Source organism: Rhinolophus sinicus, linkage group LG01 (genome assembly GCF_036562045.2).
Source record: "Rhinolophus sinicus isolate RSC01 linkage group LG01, ASM3656204v1, whole genome shotgun sequence".
Taxonomy (NCBI): domain Eukaryota; kingdom Metazoa; phylum Chordata; class Mammalia; order Chiroptera; family Rhinolophidae; genus Rhinolophus; species Rhinolophus sinicus.
This window is the reverse complement of record NC_133751.1, coordinates 186,636,525-186,654,548: the sequence shown is the minus strand read 5'-3', so window position 1 is coordinate 186,654,548 and position 18,024 is coordinate 186,636,525. Positions and strand designations below refer to the sequence as shown.

General features: G+C 34.7%; 1 protein-coding gene across 1 annotated transcript in view; it reads right to left on the bottom strand.

Moving 5' to 3' along the window:
* CPS1 (carbamoyl-phosphate synthase 1) overlaps positions 1–18,024 on the bottom strand; it is a 117,964-nt gene that overhangs the window by 67,351 nt on the left and 32,589 nt on the right. The window contains exons 10-19 of the mRNA XM_019727014.2: positions 17,358–17,496; positions 16,664–16,741; positions 14,484–14,582; positions 12,723–12,818; positions 8,928–9,117; positions 7,798–7,955; positions 6,146–6,274; positions 3,384–3,528; positions 1,692–1,902; positions 126–324 (exon numbers count right to left, since the gene is read on the bottom strand). Coding sequence (XP_019582573.2) covers positions 126–324; positions 1,692–1,902; positions 3,384–3,528; positions 6,146–6,274; positions 7,798–7,955; positions 8,928–9,117; positions 12,723–12,818; positions 14,484–14,582; positions 16,664–16,741; positions 17,358–17,496 — 1,444 coding nt within the window. The remainder of the gene's footprint in view (positions 1–125; positions 325–1,691; positions 1,903–3,383; positions 3,529–6,145; positions 6,275–7,797; positions 7,956–8,927; positions 9,118–12,722; positions 12,819–14,483; positions 14,583–16,663; positions 16,742–17,357; positions 17,497–18,024) is intronic.

Below are 18,024 nucleotides of genomic sequence, written 5' to 3'. Positions count from 1 at the left end.
AATTCCTATATATCATCCAATCAAGAACCCAGTATCCAGGCAAACTCAAGACTTTCAGCGGTGTCAAAAATTTGACAAAATAACTGAGAACACGGATGAAATAAAGGAATAAACCAAGGACTCACCTCTCCTACACTTTTCATAGAGCTACCAATTCGGCTAGATGTTCCATGGAAGCGATCGAGATCCCAGCGAGGAATCTTAGTCACCATGTAATCCAGGCTAGGTTCAAAGCAGGCTGATGTCTTCCCTGATACAACGTTCTTGATTTCTGGGAGTGGAATTCCTAGGGCAATCTTTGCAGCAATGAATGCCAATGGGTAGCTATAAAGGAGAAGACAAATTTATTTTTTTTTTGTCTCAGCAATAAGAATTAAGAACAGTTGAAAACATAATTTCATCCTTCTTAGTGATTCTGGTATTAATCCACATCAGGGTATAAAACACACCTGATTCTTTGTTCTGTATGAATATTTAACAGCCACTCATAAAATAACATGAGCCACAATAAAGTATAGAGGCACAGATACTAAGAGAATTCCTTCTCTATGTCTGACATACAGTGCTACAACGCCAAACTTTCACTTCTTCAATCCAGAATCAATAGCTTCCTTCATAAGTAAAGAACTCACTTGTTAAAACCTCCACTAAGATAAGAATCTACAAAATATTCTTTTGAAAAAAATATATATGTGTCTGCACCTGGGAAGACAGTGAAGTTAGCTGATACTATGGGGTATGTAGTTTTCAGAAAATGTAAGCATTGCAAGTTTAGGTCCTTGCTCTGTCTCCAAATTATCTTTGACCTTTGGATTCTTCACAAAACTAACACTCTGGGAACATGACTATTCTCTTCTGGAATGTCAGTTTTGGTAACTGTATTTGGTTAAATAATTCATAGAACTATAGAATTACATATGATTCCTTTTGTACAACGCCCCCATCTAACAGGTGAGGGAACTGATAAAGACAATAAGTGATGTGTTCAAAATCACAGTCAGTAGAAGAAACCAACGGAGAACTCAGGTCTCCTGATTCTTGCCTGGGGCGACATGCCTTCTACCACTCCATGCAACACTGTGTAGCTACATAAAAAAATCTTTCATGTTAAATATTTTATTCATTTAAACACCATACAACTTAAATGCCAGATGCTAAATATATTAATAGAAGCAGTTATGCTTGCTAGCAGTTGTTAAATGGATAGCAAATGTATTTGGTTGCAACATTCACCTATAGAAAAAAACCCTACATTATTTGGTCTTGTGGAGCTTTGCTAAAATAAAATAATGTGTATTGAATGCTTGAGTGGAGTGAACTATATTATTTGTCTACCATTTGCTACACCTGAAGAAGTCAGTTGAGGACTAAATTTAAGGATTAATTTGCACTTTTTAACAACATCTGCAAAGTTTAATTAAGAAGCAGATTTTTCTCAGCCTCCTTTGACCACCCAGATTTTGATTAGCTTATGATTAGCCAGCAAACAAAGCCAGCTAGCAATGCCATTTGCCTCAATCTGGCAGCAAGCTCATTAATAACCATGTCCTTAGAGTCCTAAATGATTTAGAGCCAACACACAGAAATGGGGATGATAGTTTGTAAATGTAGCACAGTATTCACTAGCTGTCAATTTTCCAGTTTTCTCTGTGAAGAATCTGCAAACCCATGGACCATCATTCTGGTCTTACCCAGTGGCCTTTGAGGCCAAGGCAGAGCTTCGGGACAATCTGGCATTCACTTCAATGATGCAGTACTCCATTGAGGTAGGATGAAGGGCAAATTGAATGTTGCATTCACCCACAATGCCCAAGTGGCGAACGACATTGACTGAAGTACGTCTCAACATCTGAAACTCCGCGTTGGAGAGTGTCTGGGCAGGGGCCACAACAACTGAATCACCTGTACATCCAAGCAGCACTTGTTATTTGGTAGCATATCTAAATAACCAACTTCAGTGACTTAACCTATTTGTGTGATACAAGACACAAAACAGTCTAATGGGAAAGAATTACCTTAAGGCAATCTATAGAAGGAGTATCAGGTAGTATTTCCTCTGATTCTTGTTTTACCTGTACTGTTCTGATACATTATTTACAGAAACCCCATTTAACTTTTCCCAAACTCATCTAGTTGTCAAGGCCTCAGTCATCTACTTACTGGACTGACATTAACTTCTTCCATTTTTCTTTTCTTCATCTCAAATTATCTCTCTCTCCCTCAAGTTCTTCCTTCCATAAAATATCATCTCTTCTCAGCCTTGCTCATCTGTTTTCAAAATCTCATCCTTTTTCATTTTCTCACTCCTCTCCAATTATACTGCCTTGTATCTTCAATCTTAGTCCTTAGTCACCATCCTTTCTGCCTACAAACATAATCAGATCTCTGTAGGCTCAAGAAGCCCTTCCTCAACATTGCCAGAAAATTTTAAGAACCATCTTTCTTTCTTTACATGGCTAAGCTTCTTGAATGTCTACCACTTCTGCTTATCACTCATTGCCATATAATTCCTTTCAATATGGCTCACATAACCAAAAATGTGGTACTTTTGAACATCCAAAAGCCATATTAAAACTTCATTCTTGACCTCTCATAGCATTTAATACATCAAAAACTAAAGCTCTTACGTTGGTTTACTTGGTACTGTACTCCCCTGATTTCCTTCCTAACCATCACTCCTGTCTTTTTCTTCAACACCAATTCTTCCTCTTTCTCCTGCCCTGTAAATCTAAATGTTACTCAAGGTTCAGTCTCTAACTCTACCCTCTTTCTTTCTATGCCTATACCCTTGAATACTTAGTGTATTCTTCCAGCTTCAATTATTTCCTTTATACCAATGACTTCTAATGACTTGGATCAAATCGTTTCTATCCCCTTTTCTTGAATTCCTGTTCCACATTCTTAATCCTCTTCTTGAGAATTCTAACCATACGTCAAATTTAGCATTTCTAAATCCGAAGTCATCATGTTTGCCCTCTAGTCTAATTAGTTTCCCTTCCTGGGAAACTATTTCTATTATTCGTGGCTATTTTTGTTGTTGTTGTTCACCTGGTGACTAACCCCAGTCTGCTTTAAGCCTTCTTAGCCTCACTCCTTACTTCTCAATACCAAGTCTTATAGATTTTAACTTTACTATATTGCTTATATTTGACCACTTTCTCAAATAAAATCAGGATAATAATATCTGCCTTACTTCACAGGAGATCAAATTACATGTGAGAGTATTTTCAATACTGTAAAATACTACAGGTATATAAAAGTTTATCACTAGACTGTCAGCTAAGAGTAGTAATTTAAAGAAAAGAACTTAATGGAAACAGCTATGGGCCATCAGAGACATGAGCTGAAGGCATTACTATGATTCTTGAGGATTCTGTGCCTACCTGTATGAACACCCATGGCATCAACATTCTCCATGTTACAGACAGTGACACAATTGTCATCAGAATCTCGGACCACTTCATATTCTATTTCTTTCCAACCTGTCACTGACCTCTCCACCAGAATCTGGTTGGTCATAGCAAAAGCCTGAAAATTGGTGACAAAATATGTCAAAGAGTAAGAAAAGGCACTGATTTAAACATGGATGTTATACAAAATGCTCTGACCTATATCCTGGTCAGTACTGAGGTCTCAAGCCTAGTCTCCATCCTCATCTACTCTCCAGAAGGCACGATGCGTCAGAAAATCAGTGATGTACCAGGAATAGCATCATGCAGTGAATATGCTTGATTTACATTATTGAGGCTTGCCATTCCAAGTGCTGATATGACATTAAATCAAACTAATTTAGGAAAAAAGAGAAAATAATTGAGCAATCAGGCAGAGGGAAATGAAATTATTTCAGCAGCTAGGTTTCTGTGAAACCAGAAAATGTGATAAGTGTGAATAAATATAGAAAAATAAGTCTAAAGACTCTGGCTTTCGCTAAAATAGCTGAGGGTGTTTCATACAGTGACATTCACAATAAAAGTCAGTTACTGTTGATGAGGAGAAGAAAAGAGATGATGATGGTTCTAAATACTTAGCCAAGATGGCATATGAAACTTGGAAATTAGAAGAATCATATGCGACTATTATTATGGTTAATCACTGACTAAGTGCTTAAGTACTCTGAGTCATATATCATGTGTGCCTGATTAAACAGATATGAATTAGTATAATTATCATTTCATATTTACTGAGTACCCACCAGTAGGTAGAACTGAACTCAAAATATGAAAGAGGCAGTCTCTGACCTTAGGATATTTAGTGGCTGAAAATCCAAGACATAAATACCCCTTATCTCTTAATGTAGTTGATATGCAATGGCAGTGAAAAGAAGAGAATGCAACTGGGGAAAGTAATTTGAATTTTTTTCAAATTTTTGCAGGTAGTGAGATGAAATAACTCAGTATACGTTTTTTTCATAATGTGTCTCAACACTATTTTTTTTAACCTCAGTCAACACCACAAGCTCCATCATGTGCAATTAAAAATGTAACACATTAGTCCCCACAGCTGCCTGTGATGGGTTTTCAAAGTGGTTAGGAAACTCTGCAGCCATAATGCTGATTAATTTGTCATTAGAATTGCCTACTAAAAGACGAAATCTGGGAAACAGAGGGTGTGAATTTGGGAAAACTTTTTGCATTCTAATAGGGTATACTGGATATTTGGGCACAAGGACCATTGAGATCATCTTCAACTGTTGCCTCAGCTTCTTTTTTTTTTTTCTTTCAAATATCAGATTTCATACAAAAGATTAATTCAGGGACCTGAGTGAGTTAATGCAGTTTCTAATGGTACACAAAATAATCTCAAGAGACTAGGGGTAGTTTAGGATATAATGAAACAAGTAATTATTCTCAAGGGGAAAGCTAGGCTTTTCAACAAAGAAAACCATTCAGCAGACTGTTGATTGTTTTAAAGGAATGTAAATAATTAAAATCAATCCCATTCCAAAATTATCTTCATCATAAATGTTTTTAGACAATTCAGTATTCAGAATGGTTTTTTATACTGTAAAATATATATATATATATATATATATATATATATATATATATATACACACACACACACATATATATACATATATATTTTTTTTTTTTAATAGAGAAGAAATACAAATTTTCACTGTTGGCAGTAATGATAATATTAATGCTAATGTTAAAAACATTGAGAACATCGAATGCTAGAAGGGAAAAAAATCTTACACCTCCATAAACATGTTCTTTTTTTTAAATACATGATTCAGAAGTCCATAATGGAAACAAGAAACATATATGTTGGATTTGTTTCCCTTTTTTTGGTTTGTTTCGGTAACTTTAGAAAAACTAAATCTAAGTTGTTTATGTGTGAGTATGTCATTGTAGTTATTTAAATATAGTAATTTTATTTATTTGTTCTCAAAACCCTACATCAACAATTGAAGGGACTCATTTTGTTTCACTTCAGAAAGTAAGTACTGATAAAGCTATAGGTTGTGCTTAGGTTATTTACTCAGCACTCTCCAAAATAACCTCACAATAATTCTGTCAGATTCACTTTCATGACTGCCATCCATGTACGTTACATGGGCCTCTTGGCTGCACATGCATTCATTCGTTCAAAGAGCAATCATGGAGCCCCACTGCTGATTTCCAGACAATCTTCTATTCTGTGGGAATACAGTACAGGCAAATCTCTTTGCTTTCACATTTTCTATGTTAATCACTAATTTATTTCTTGGAGCATAGCTTAACTTTCTTCAGAATTTCTCTTTAATACTTGCATTATATTCCTATTTTATTTAACCACTAAAGTATATTTTAGCATTATGGATGTTTTGGAGCAGATTTGGAAGCAGAGGGAGGTAAAATTGGATTGACTTCATAGCATTGAAATCAAAAGACGGTACAATAAAGGTGGACCTTCAGGTAGAGTCACCATCTGTTTACCAAGGACTGTCTGGTTAATGCTGTGTTCCAGTACGAATAATTGAATTGCACTGTATTTCCCTTTCAATGGTGTCATCTTTTGTACAACACTTTTAGAGAATGTGACAGGGATATAATAAATGGAGAAAAGGTTGTTTCTTGTCTATATAACTTTCTCTAATTGAAAGGGCATGTCAAGTCAAGTTTTCTTAGTTGGTACAAATTTGGTCTATGAACATACATACCTTTGTGCTGAGGTCCACTAAGGTATCTTTATTAGGACAGATGCCTGAGCCTAACCCACCCAGGGCATAGGCAGAACGGATCATCACTGGGTAGCCAATGGTGTCTGCTGCCTTCAGTGCATCCTCAATCTGTCAACAAAAACAAGGACTCAAAGTTTCAAAGCTGACAACACTAGCAGAAAAGATCATACAAGTAGAGTATGGCAAGTAAGGTCAATTCATTTATTTGTGGAGAATGACTATGAAAATGTTCTATTATTCCTCCATCTCCTTCTGAAAAACAACTGTTGTTTTACAAATTTGAAGTATAATTCTAGAATTTTTTTTTGTAAACATACAGTAAAAGCTCTTTTTTTACCCCTTTGTGCTAAATTTTATTTCGGCATAAAAATAAAAAAAGAAAGAAAACAATGGTCAAAGCTGAAACAATAATCATGAATTTGAGAATGGAAGCCATATTGAATTTTTAAATTCCGTTTAAAAGTCTTCATCTCTTAATGAAACAAGGTTTTCTACTGCTGAAACTAACTTGGCATTATTGTCATCAGCCATTAGAAATATTATCTAGAGAGATCTCTCATTTCTCAAGTTCAGTCAGAGAACAGTCTCAGAAGCTTGGAATTTTTTTTTTTTTTAACTTACAGAATACAACATATGGTGGCTATATTTTTCTGTCATGGAATATTATTACACTACCAATGGGAATGTAATTACACCTTTCCCATATGCCTGTTTCTCATCCTGAGGAAGCAAGGATATAATTAAATCTGGCAATGAAAGAATAAAGGATGGCAGGAGCTTTCCAAACGTTCAGCAGAGCTATCCTGGGATTATTACTGATTGACAGATTTGTAACATAGTACGTACTTGACAGCACTCTTTTCTGAAACATACATAGCCTCTTTTTAGTTGGCCAAGCAGTACTTGCCTTATCCCTAAGTATTTGTCTATTTCTTTAATGGGAAGTTACAATAAAAACTGCCTCCAGCACTCCCACTCCACTGACTATATGCGTGAAATCAGGAATAAAGTCAGGGGTAAAAACAGATGTACAGAAAGCTGACTTTTTCTTGGTACCTATCAATAGGCACAGGATACAGTGGGAAATGATTAACAGAAATACAAAATAATCTATCCTCTTCCAACATCTAAACCACAGATTTCTCATTCGTAAATCTTACTGATTAGATTCAATGGCATTTTTTTCTAGATAATTTAATTTTAAAATGTTTATTCCATTTTAATAAGAAAATTTAAATACAGTCATTTCACCTTTGCAGATCATTCACACATACAAGATGTATGACTGATCATGGGAAGAAGGTAAAAATTATTTTGGCATTGCAACTTGGTATGATTCTTACTTTTAATTCAGGAAATTTGAGATGCAGTGGCATTGTTAAATCAATTATTCTCCGGGTTTATGCTTCTTTTTTCATAAAATAAAATACTAATACCTATCCCTAACATTTGAGTATTGAATGTTGCAATTAATATGCAATGTCTCTGAGGTAATAATACATTTCTGGAAGAACATATATGCAAGTATAATAATTTTAACTATTTTTTTTAGTCATGACAAACCACTTTCCCTATAATGTGAGACAAATAATAGTTTTCTGTTTTTTTTCTCCAGAACAAAGATTCCTTACTGATTCCACTGCAAAGCTTGGAGCAATCTTTTCATTAATCTCATTTAGTTTGTCCGAGAACAGTTGCCTGTCTTCTGTGGCCATAATGGATTCAACTGAAGTCCCCAGGACTTTCACACCATATTCCTTGAGCACACCTCTCTTGAATAATTCCACTCCTATGAAAAAATCAAATATAATCAGGTTTTAAAATCTCAAACTCTTATATCTTCCTTAATACAAAATTCTTTCATCTTTAACTCCAAGAAGCTACCACAATCCACAATTAAGTTGCACTTAGGGTAAACAAAAAGGAAATAAAAATTATGAAGACATTCTAATAAAATATTTTACTGATGCTAGTGTTACTTATATTTCCACCTTCTCCAAATGATTTTCATTATCCTCGTTAATAAAAACCATAGGATTAGAGTGAGCCATAAGATTTTAGTGTATTTCCTTTCCTTCTAAGGTCCAGTCCTATAATGAGATTCTTTTATTTAAATAATCCCGGTGATATGGGTATCTATCTGGGTTAAAAAATCATCAGTTTTTTTGTGTGTTTTCACTAATTTGCCATCGGACTTTAGCTAAGTCTTTTATACTAGTCTTATAAATTACATCACCAACTGCTTACCCCAACTAGCCAATGATACTCTCATTAATGATCTCGTTCCAAAGATTTGAAGCATTTTTAAAGAGTTCAGAGCACTGGACCCAGCAGACGCATGATGGATAGAAGGGAAATTGATCTATGTTATTATGAAAACATACGTGAAGGTGAAATGCTGCAGGGCCGAGACATAAGAGTACGGTGGTACCTAATCAATGCTAATTCTCACTTTTCATTCCTAATAGTTCTCAGGGCTTCACTGGTAACCAGAAAAACAATATCCTAGGATAGAGGAGGGAGACCCAAGGAACCTACATGGCTACCCTGGAGCATTAAAACAAAAGTTTCTTTATGTCCTTCAGCTAGTCTGTAATATTCATCATATGACATTTTCAGGCTGCTGTTCGCTAACTGTTTCCTCACACATTAGAGAAAAACTTTTATAAACACATGCTGCACAATTATTAGGTGGATCCAAACAAAAAATATACTTGAGTATATAGGCCAAAACCCTACAATTAAACTTAAAAGAACTCACCACAGTTGAGAGCTGTCTGGCCACCCATGCCTAGAATTAACCCATCAGGCCGTTCCGCCTTAATGACCTCTGTGACAAACTGAGGGGTGATGGGGAGAAAGTAGACGCTATCTGCTTGCTTTACGCCCACCTCATTGGTCTGTACTGAGGCAATGTTTGGGTTCATCAGGACTGTTTTGACATTTTCTTCCTGGAAGAAACAAAAGTTTCCAGACTCTGAATATATGGTCTAAAACAGAGAATTACCATATTCCAATGAAGGGCATTCTTGGGTAACAACAGTTATTCTGTGGGCTTTAGAGATCAGTAATAGGATTAGTGAATGGAAGTTAAAGGGAAACAAACATTTGGTGAAAGGATGAAATTGCTTGAAAATAAAACTATCCAGAAAGAACCACCTGCCTCATAAGGATCATCCTGAATTCCTTGCCACTGATGGCATCAAGCAAATCTGGAGATGAGCTCTATAGAATTTGATTTCTATACAATTAGAAGTCCACAAACACAGCAGGTTCTCAAATTGTTTCATTCAAGTTGTATTATTATAACATTAATGAGAAAAAAGATTCGATTCCTGGCAGGGGCCACTGTCTGTGTGGAGTATGCATGTTCTCCCCATGTTTGAGTGGGTTTTCTCTGGGTACTCTGGATTCCTCCCACATCCCAAAGATGTGCACGTGAGATGAACTGGTGTGTCTGAATTGTCCCAATGTGAGTGATAATGGGTGTGGGTGTGGGTGGCCCTGCAATGAATGGAAGGGAGTCCTGTCCAGGGTTGAGTCCTGCCTTGGACCCTGAGCTGCTGGGAGAGGCTCTGGCCACCCATGACCCTGAAGTAGAATAAGTGGATTGGGAAATAATTATCTTACTTGTTTTTATTAATCTTTCTTAAATGTCTATATAGAGTACATTTATTTCAATGTTTAATATTAAAAGTGTTTAGGGTCTTTATTTATAAGTATGATGATGCTTTCATGACCAGAAAAATGCCATAGGAACTTAACTCGTGTTTATATCAATCAGCTATAGTAAAATAGGTTTCATTATACATTGTTTTGCTCAAAGCCACAGTTTCCAAGAACGTATTGATAACATTAAGTGAGGACTTACAGTACTCCTGAACTTTACAGTTCAATTGACCGTAAAAGAACATTCCAAAATTTTTAAATGAGTAAAATATAAAATGGAACTAGAGGCAACATCAAAGCTGCTTCCCTTTATAATGTTTGTTGGAGAACAACATTGAGTGTACATTTAAAATGCAGGATAATGTGTTCCCTTCTTGCTGGAAGCACTGAGAGCCTTCTGCTGGTTTCTATTCCTTTCTTTTTTTTTTTCTTTTTTTTGGATTTTCATGCCTGCTGTAGTGCTTCAACAAAGAGCATTATACAACTGTTTTATACACATTGTATAAAAAGAAAATGACCATATGGCAAAATAAAATAAAAATTTGTGTGTGTGTGTGTGTGTGTGTGTGTGTGTGTGTGTGTGTATGAAGGTATTCATAGCCCTTATCTACTCCTGACATCTGGAGAGACCACCAAAATAATACTTCATATAGGCTGCTAAGGATAATAGCTTTATAAACCAGGATGAGGGTGACACTAGCAAAATAACAATTATAAAACATGGCCAGATGGTTCTTATTATTTTACCTATTAGCATGTCAATTTTGAACTCTTCTAAAAAGTCAGCAAAACATTCAGATAAAAGTATAGAAATCATCCTTGAAGTCCCCACATATCCTTGGGGGAATATCTGAATGAAAAATTAAATGTATTTCATACTACTTTAAATTTAAATAGTGCCTTAAAACTTGAAATGTACTTTTTTATTAATTTATTTGATTTTTATACCAAGACTACAGGAGAAATTTCCACTGTACAGATGAAAAAATTGAGATTCGATAAAGTTAAATGACTTGCCAAAGACCATATAGCTGATAAAATCCAAAATTAAGACTCTAATTCAAGTCTTATGACTCAAATCCTATGCCCTTTTCTCAATGTGAGTCATCTCTCAAGATTTTAAGGAAATGTTTTAAAAAGACTCTAAGTGCATTAGCAGAATATTAAATAGATACATACAGATAAGCAAATGCATTTAAAATGTGGGTTGGAATTGAAATTATTAAGTCCAAAACTGAGAACACATCATAAACAGAAGTTATAGAAGATCTTGCAGCTACAAAAAAGTACCAACAGACTTAAATATATTTGTATTTCCCTGAATGTGCTTTATAATGGATATAGGTATTTTTATAAATCAAATTACATAGAAAACGGTCCCATATATGCATGTGATGGGTATCCATTCATTTTAAAACTTTGGAATAATTTCAAACAATTTTAATACATTTTACATCATTTTTTATAATATAGTTCTGTGTATAATACATGCACAATCTAATTATTTTAAAATATTTAGTTCATAAGTTCGTCTCTATTAACCACTGAATTAACTATAATACTATATCTAATAATTCCTATTCTTCAGTTAAAATATGTAATTTCACCTATTAGATGTTAAAGCACGTTCAAAAATACAAGGTATGAAAATATTAATTCTGTATAAAACTACTATACAGAATTTAAAAATCATATGCTAGTGAAATGTGTTCTAAACCCAAAACACACTTACACTGCATTCTAACCAATATAAACCATTGGACATCCACTAAACTGTCTATCTAAAGATAAATTAAATCATAAGTAGGCTTTGAAAACGTACATGAAAAACATGTGCATGTGTGTGAACACCCAGGAGTATGGAGAAGAGTATTAAAAATAAAAACAAATGGGAAGAAGAGTCAGGTAATTGGGGGCTGTGTCCTGCATTTTTTCAATGGGCATCTATCAGATGAAAATCTTGTACATAGAATACTGAACAAAACAAAAAGTATAAAAAAAATTGTCCAACTGTTTTCTGTGTTTGTATTTCTAGTCTCCTGCTGTCTGCTGCCTTCTCGCCTAGCCAGGTCTCTGATGAATGGCTTTCCACTGCAAAGCCCGGGGCAAGGTCACAGAGAGATGACCTTGCCTCCAATGGCCTGATTAGCACCAAAATGGGGACGGCCTAGGGAAATCAGGATATCCAAGAGAAGCCAAGTTAGCTTTTTAATAGAAATACCTTACATGTACGGTGGAATTTTTACTCTGATAAGGGTTGGGGAGTTCTCAAGAGACTTTGAAGAAATAGGGAGGATGTTTTTCCCAATTTGGGTATCAAATCCTCTTTTCCACTTGAAAATCCAACCATACCACCCTGATAGGTTATCCAACCCAAGTCACAGTTGGGTCCCCTAGTGACAGGTAGACACTTCTAAAACTTGAACAAAAGGCATTGTATTTTTGGCTGCCCCAATTGGTTTCCCATTTCAAACATCACACCGAGATGCCTGAAGCATACTGTAGAACATTTGAAGGACTTGAGAGCACCAAGGATGCCCAAATTCCCTGTTTCACACAAAAGACAAGTATATTTTAAAAGCTCACTGTCTCAAAAGGAATGAGTAACATCTATAAAGGTGTCTTTATATGTTTTCAATATAAATAGGTGATAACATAGATTACTTTGAAGATCAATCTAACCTTAAGTTGCTGGTGTGCACATTTGAGAAAGTTAAAAATCTTGTCTGTGATCTAACTTCTTTAATATAAGACATGTAAGAAATAGTTAAGGAAATTAATTATAATGACTTTGAAAAGAGGTAGTATCATAAATCTAAATTACACAATACTAATTAGGCTCATTAAAGGGAGTATATTAATTCTAGCAAAGATCATATTCTCTCACCTTCATGGCTTTTACAGCTTGAGACCCTGAGTAATCAAATTCACCTGCCTGACCAATGGACAGACCTCCCGATCCTAGGATAAGGACTTTGGAAACCTGTAAGAAATAAGAAAATGGAATTGCCTTTATTATTAAGATGGGGAAATAAGGCATTTTCAAGAGTGGGGAAGACAAACTATATTGTCTGGGTTATGTGGTGATTTAAAGTACAATGTTTTGAAAATATATAATATATGAGTAAAAAGATTCAGAATTTAAACATCTCTAATTTCAAAGCAATTTCCAAAAATCATGAAGATTTTTTCACTGAAGTGAAAAAGTATTGGAAGAGGTCTACATTTTATTTAAACACATACAAATATCTAAAAATAACTACATAAATACATATATGTTAATACTTATATATGTATTAATATATATTTAGATAAGGTTGGATAGACAGATAGATAAATAGATCGGTAGACAGATAAGGAATCCCCCAAAATTTAATTGACTAAGTATATTCCATTCAATATTCCATGGGTTTCTTCTGGACAAAGTCTTGGCATAAAAACAAACAAGCCCCCTGGCCTTCTTTAACTGATGAAAAGAAAATGCAGGAGGCAAGAGGACATGGGTATACTTTCATGTTTACATTTCACCTTTACTTTACAGTTCAGTGTCAGATATACTTACAGAAAATATAAAATGAAAATGATCATGTCTTGACAACATATCAAAATTCATACATATTGTATATATGATTTCAAGCAAATAATAATACTGCTTATTTTTTAGCTACAACTAACAAACTCTTCAGAGAAAGATATTCTTGGTCACTGCGAAAGACAATGACTTGGGAAACTTGGTTTGCTTCAACAAATATTTATGAGGTGCCTCCTCTATGCAAGTCAATGTGGAATCCCAAATTATACCTTTCCTCTCACCGTTTAAAAAAAGAAAAGCATCTGAAGACCATAAATTGATATTCTGAGAAAAACACTATATAGTAAATGGCTTCTTTCACTCCTGAAAACCCACAGTTTGACTCCACATTGAACAGCTGGATTACTTCCAATCTCTTCACTTCGGGAAAAGAGGCTGTCATGGAAATACTTAAACCACCTAACTCAACTTACTTCATGTAAACTTATAAATCAATTCTTTTTCATAAAGTGTAACATATACTTGAAAATACACATACATCCTTCTAAATTGTATGTAATAATGGTGTGTGGTTTAACTATGAAAGAAATGGGTAAACACTTTATATTAACATACACATTCTGACAAATAAGGATTGAAGTCCTATGCTGTACTAATCCTTATCCATTTGCTCTTTAAAGTCAAATAATATCATTCCATTCACGATGTTGAATAATATTCCTTCTCATTGAAACAAAAACAATCTATCATCTATAATGATTCTGTAGTCTGAACTGTATCTCAAGCATACATAGGACTATGGTTTATTGAGCAATAGAAAATATATCAAATTCAAAACTAAATTAAACCTTATTTTTATTACATTATTTTATTACAAATATTCTAGAAGAAGTATACTTTAAAAAGTGTGATCTTTAATCAAAACATAAAAATGCCAATGAACATCATCAAGAACAGACCAAATAATTAGATGCTAAAATGATGGGAGATTGCAATATGACCAATCAACTTTCATAGACATTAAGAAAAAGTTTACATATTCAGTTTAAAAAATTTAATGACATGATGGAGGAAATCCAAAATGCGTAAATCCAAAAGAAGCCCACTTATACTGACCTCAATTCGAGATGCAACTAGGGCTGGCTTTGGTAGAACTGATGTAATGGTAGTACCTTTCCCTTTCTTCATCAGTGAGAAAAAGGAATCAAACAGATACTAGAAAAAATATAACCAACAAGTTAGAAGCTTCAAAACTCATAAGGCTGCCAGATAAAATACATATGCCCAGTTAAATTTGAACTTTAGTTTTTTAGAATAAGTATTTCTATGATTTTTTTTGCCAAGTCTGACAAAACTAAATATTTACTACTATAATAAATAGATCAAATAAACTTCAAACTGTATATGTCAAATCTTATCAACAGAAAGTTTTCAGCAGACAATGGACATTTCAGATGACGCCTTCTGAGAATATGAAGTTTTCAGCCCCTTAATTATGAACCATTTTCTTCTTCTAAATAAAATTCTGGTTATACAAAAAAGTTAAATTAAATTAAAAAGCTGAAGCTATATTATATACTTATGCATCCTAAAGATAGAAATGACTGGATTTTTAAAATTTTTATCAGCTCTAAAATTATCTCTAAAGATTTTGCTTAAACTGTACCAAGGAACTTACTTCTGTTTTTGCAATAGACATAACAAATTTCAATAAAGATATTAATTTTGCAACTATTTGGCAGGACAATAAAAAAAGGATTAAGTGATACTGGATATTACATATCTTAATTTCAATGTTTCTAATCTGAAGTACTAATATAGGCAAATAATATATATTTTAAATTTTAAAAAGTATTTAGCATGTATTAGGCAATGTATATGTAACTAAATTTTGAGTTTCATTGTGTGTAATGTTATACTAACTTTGGCTATTAAAAACTAGCAATTCTTAGTATTAAAACAAGAAAAAAATACAAATATCTGAAAAGGTAATTCAAGGTTTACAAAGCAGAGTTTACAGACAGAAAATTTTTATTTTCTTCCTCATTTTACCTAGATGTCTTTTCTGAGAATATCTGTTGACAAAAAGAATTGTCAGCATTACTATCAGAGGCCCTAGGGTGAGAGAGATGGAGTCACACCAGACTTCCCAGACTTTTCTGAGTGTCACTGCAAGCTCTTGTTTGGCAACAATGTCCCTGAACATTGAACCAACAGCTTTCTTAAGCTGTTCCACAGGCAGAAAGAATAGAGCCAAGGGGAGAAAGGGGAGGAAGAGAAGGAAGAAGTGCGGAAAACAAAGGAGGGAGATGAGATTATCCCTAAGAAAAAGTGCAACTACCAGACCAGCCAAAACTAGATTACAGGGGCCCAGTACAGGACGCCATCTTGTCCCTCAAGGTGAACTTTAATTATAATGGATTCTATTATTATTAGCATTGCAGACAGGGAAAATCTCCACCATCTGTACTGCCATGACAGTTCTGACTAGAGGCAAATAAAGACAAGAGAATCTCAAATCCCACCAGGAAGGAGCAGTCAGTGAGGACCCACCTAGGAATACCTATAACACCGCCCCTAAAACTTGAATATTTTGTGCTCTCATTTTAGAATAAAATCCTAAGCCTCTTTGTTCTTTGGCACAGTTGCTTTTCTCCTGGCCTGTCCACTCCCGCTATTTTGGAGTGTACTATCCTCTCCTCCTTTTAATAAAGCCACTGCTTTCTTGGTTTACTCAGCGTGTCTTTGAATTCCTTCCTGTGGTGTATACCAAGAACCCATTTTTCAACAACAAAGCCATGTGACTCATATGTATGTGTGTGTATGCCCTCTCCTTTCCCCCACACTCCTGCCCTTCTTCCTTCTGCTGCTGTTTATTTTCCCTTTGTGGCTACACAACTAGTTGCCATAGGGATTTTGTGAAGTCACAGATGGGGGATTAAAATTTCATTTCAGTTATGAGAATGAGAGAGCAAGAGGGAATTCATTTGCATAGTACAACAATTGTAAATTTCAGAACTAAATATATTAGAATGATAATGATTTAAATAAAAATAGCATTGCATCAGGTTTCTTAAGGGTTTTTCCCATTTTAAATTTATAAAAATGATAGACATTTTCTCCACAACATTTGTGGGGAAATTTTTAATACAATATGTGTGTTACCACAGCGCCCTTGAGAGAATGTTCTATACCAAGATCAGCTGGGGTGATTATTTTGTTTTTTCAAGTTTTTACATAAATACATTTCTAATTTTAAAAAAAAGTATATAATAGGCCTCATCTTTCTGACATACCTCCGTGTCTGTTGGTCCTGGGCTGACCTCTGGGTGGAACTGCACACCAAAGAAGGGTTTGCTCTCATGCATAATCCCCTAAAGGAATAAGAAATGGGAAGAAATTCTTTCTGCAACAATGAATGTCAACCATTATGCATTATTCAGTGGACAATAAAGTTCAAATTAAAAAACTGAGTTAAATGCTTAAGAACATTCGAAGAACTAACAGTACTAATAAAAATAGGCCAATAAAGACTCAATTGAATGTTGTTCCCTTAATAAAAACAATTGATTTGGTTTATAGCCTTTGGAGGCCCTCTAAGCTCTGTTCAGAATGAACCCAAATCCTCTTCTTATCTTCAACTCCTAAATTACTTCTCCAAGGGTCTTCTCAAAGGCTACTGAAGTGCTTAGCCCCAGAGGCCCCCACAGACTAGGTCCAAACAGATCTCCACCTATCCCCCATTAAAAATAAATCTGTAAGACAGTCACTGAAAGGATCTTAATGAGTCAACTAATAAGAGAATAAGACAGACAGAAATGACTTTTTAAAAAGCAGAGGGTTATGGGAAATAACCTATAAAAAGAGTTTTTTTCTACCCACATACCCCAAATAGCTCACATAAACAAGGGAAAGTTATCTGTATAACAGAGTATTAAAAGCCCTGCATTTCTCATCACCAACTAAACAGGTTTTTTTGAGAGCACTTACCTCATTTGTTTTATCATTGACATTCACAAAAAGTGGCTTCCAGCCAGCAGGAAGGGTGTTGTCCAGGGCATAGCCATGATTCTGAGCAGTAATGAAAGCCTGTCTGTTGGTCACATTCAAAACAGGCTGATTCTGCCCTCTGGAGAGAAAGGGAGAAAAAGAAGAGGGAAAAGGAACAGTGAAGAGAAGAATATAAATGCATTCGTTGTAAAAGAGTGAACAAGGAAAAAAACTGTTAAAATTCAAAAGTTTCAACTGCTTAGTGAAAATTGCTGTGTGAGAAAAGTCACAGATTGTTAATCCCAATAATTTTTGCAACAAAAATCAATTCAGGAAGCTTTGTTGTGTGTTAAATATCAGGTCTATTAAACTTCTATAGTCCATTTTAGAAAAGGGGGAATTGCACTGATAACAAAAAGTTAAGAGTTGCTCACTAGCTTAACAGACAAATATAAGTGACTTTATTTAAGGGAATTACAGTAATTTTAAAACCAGAGGAGAATTCATGGGGGGTAATAAAGAAATGACTATTCATTTTGAATTATGCTTTCTGTGGTAGGTGGGCTTTGGGGGCAGCTCCGTGTTGAATAAATTAACATCATTTGCGGTAAGGAAGTAAAGCAGAGAGGATCTGAAGATTTCTCCCGTTCTGAAGTCACACAGTCTT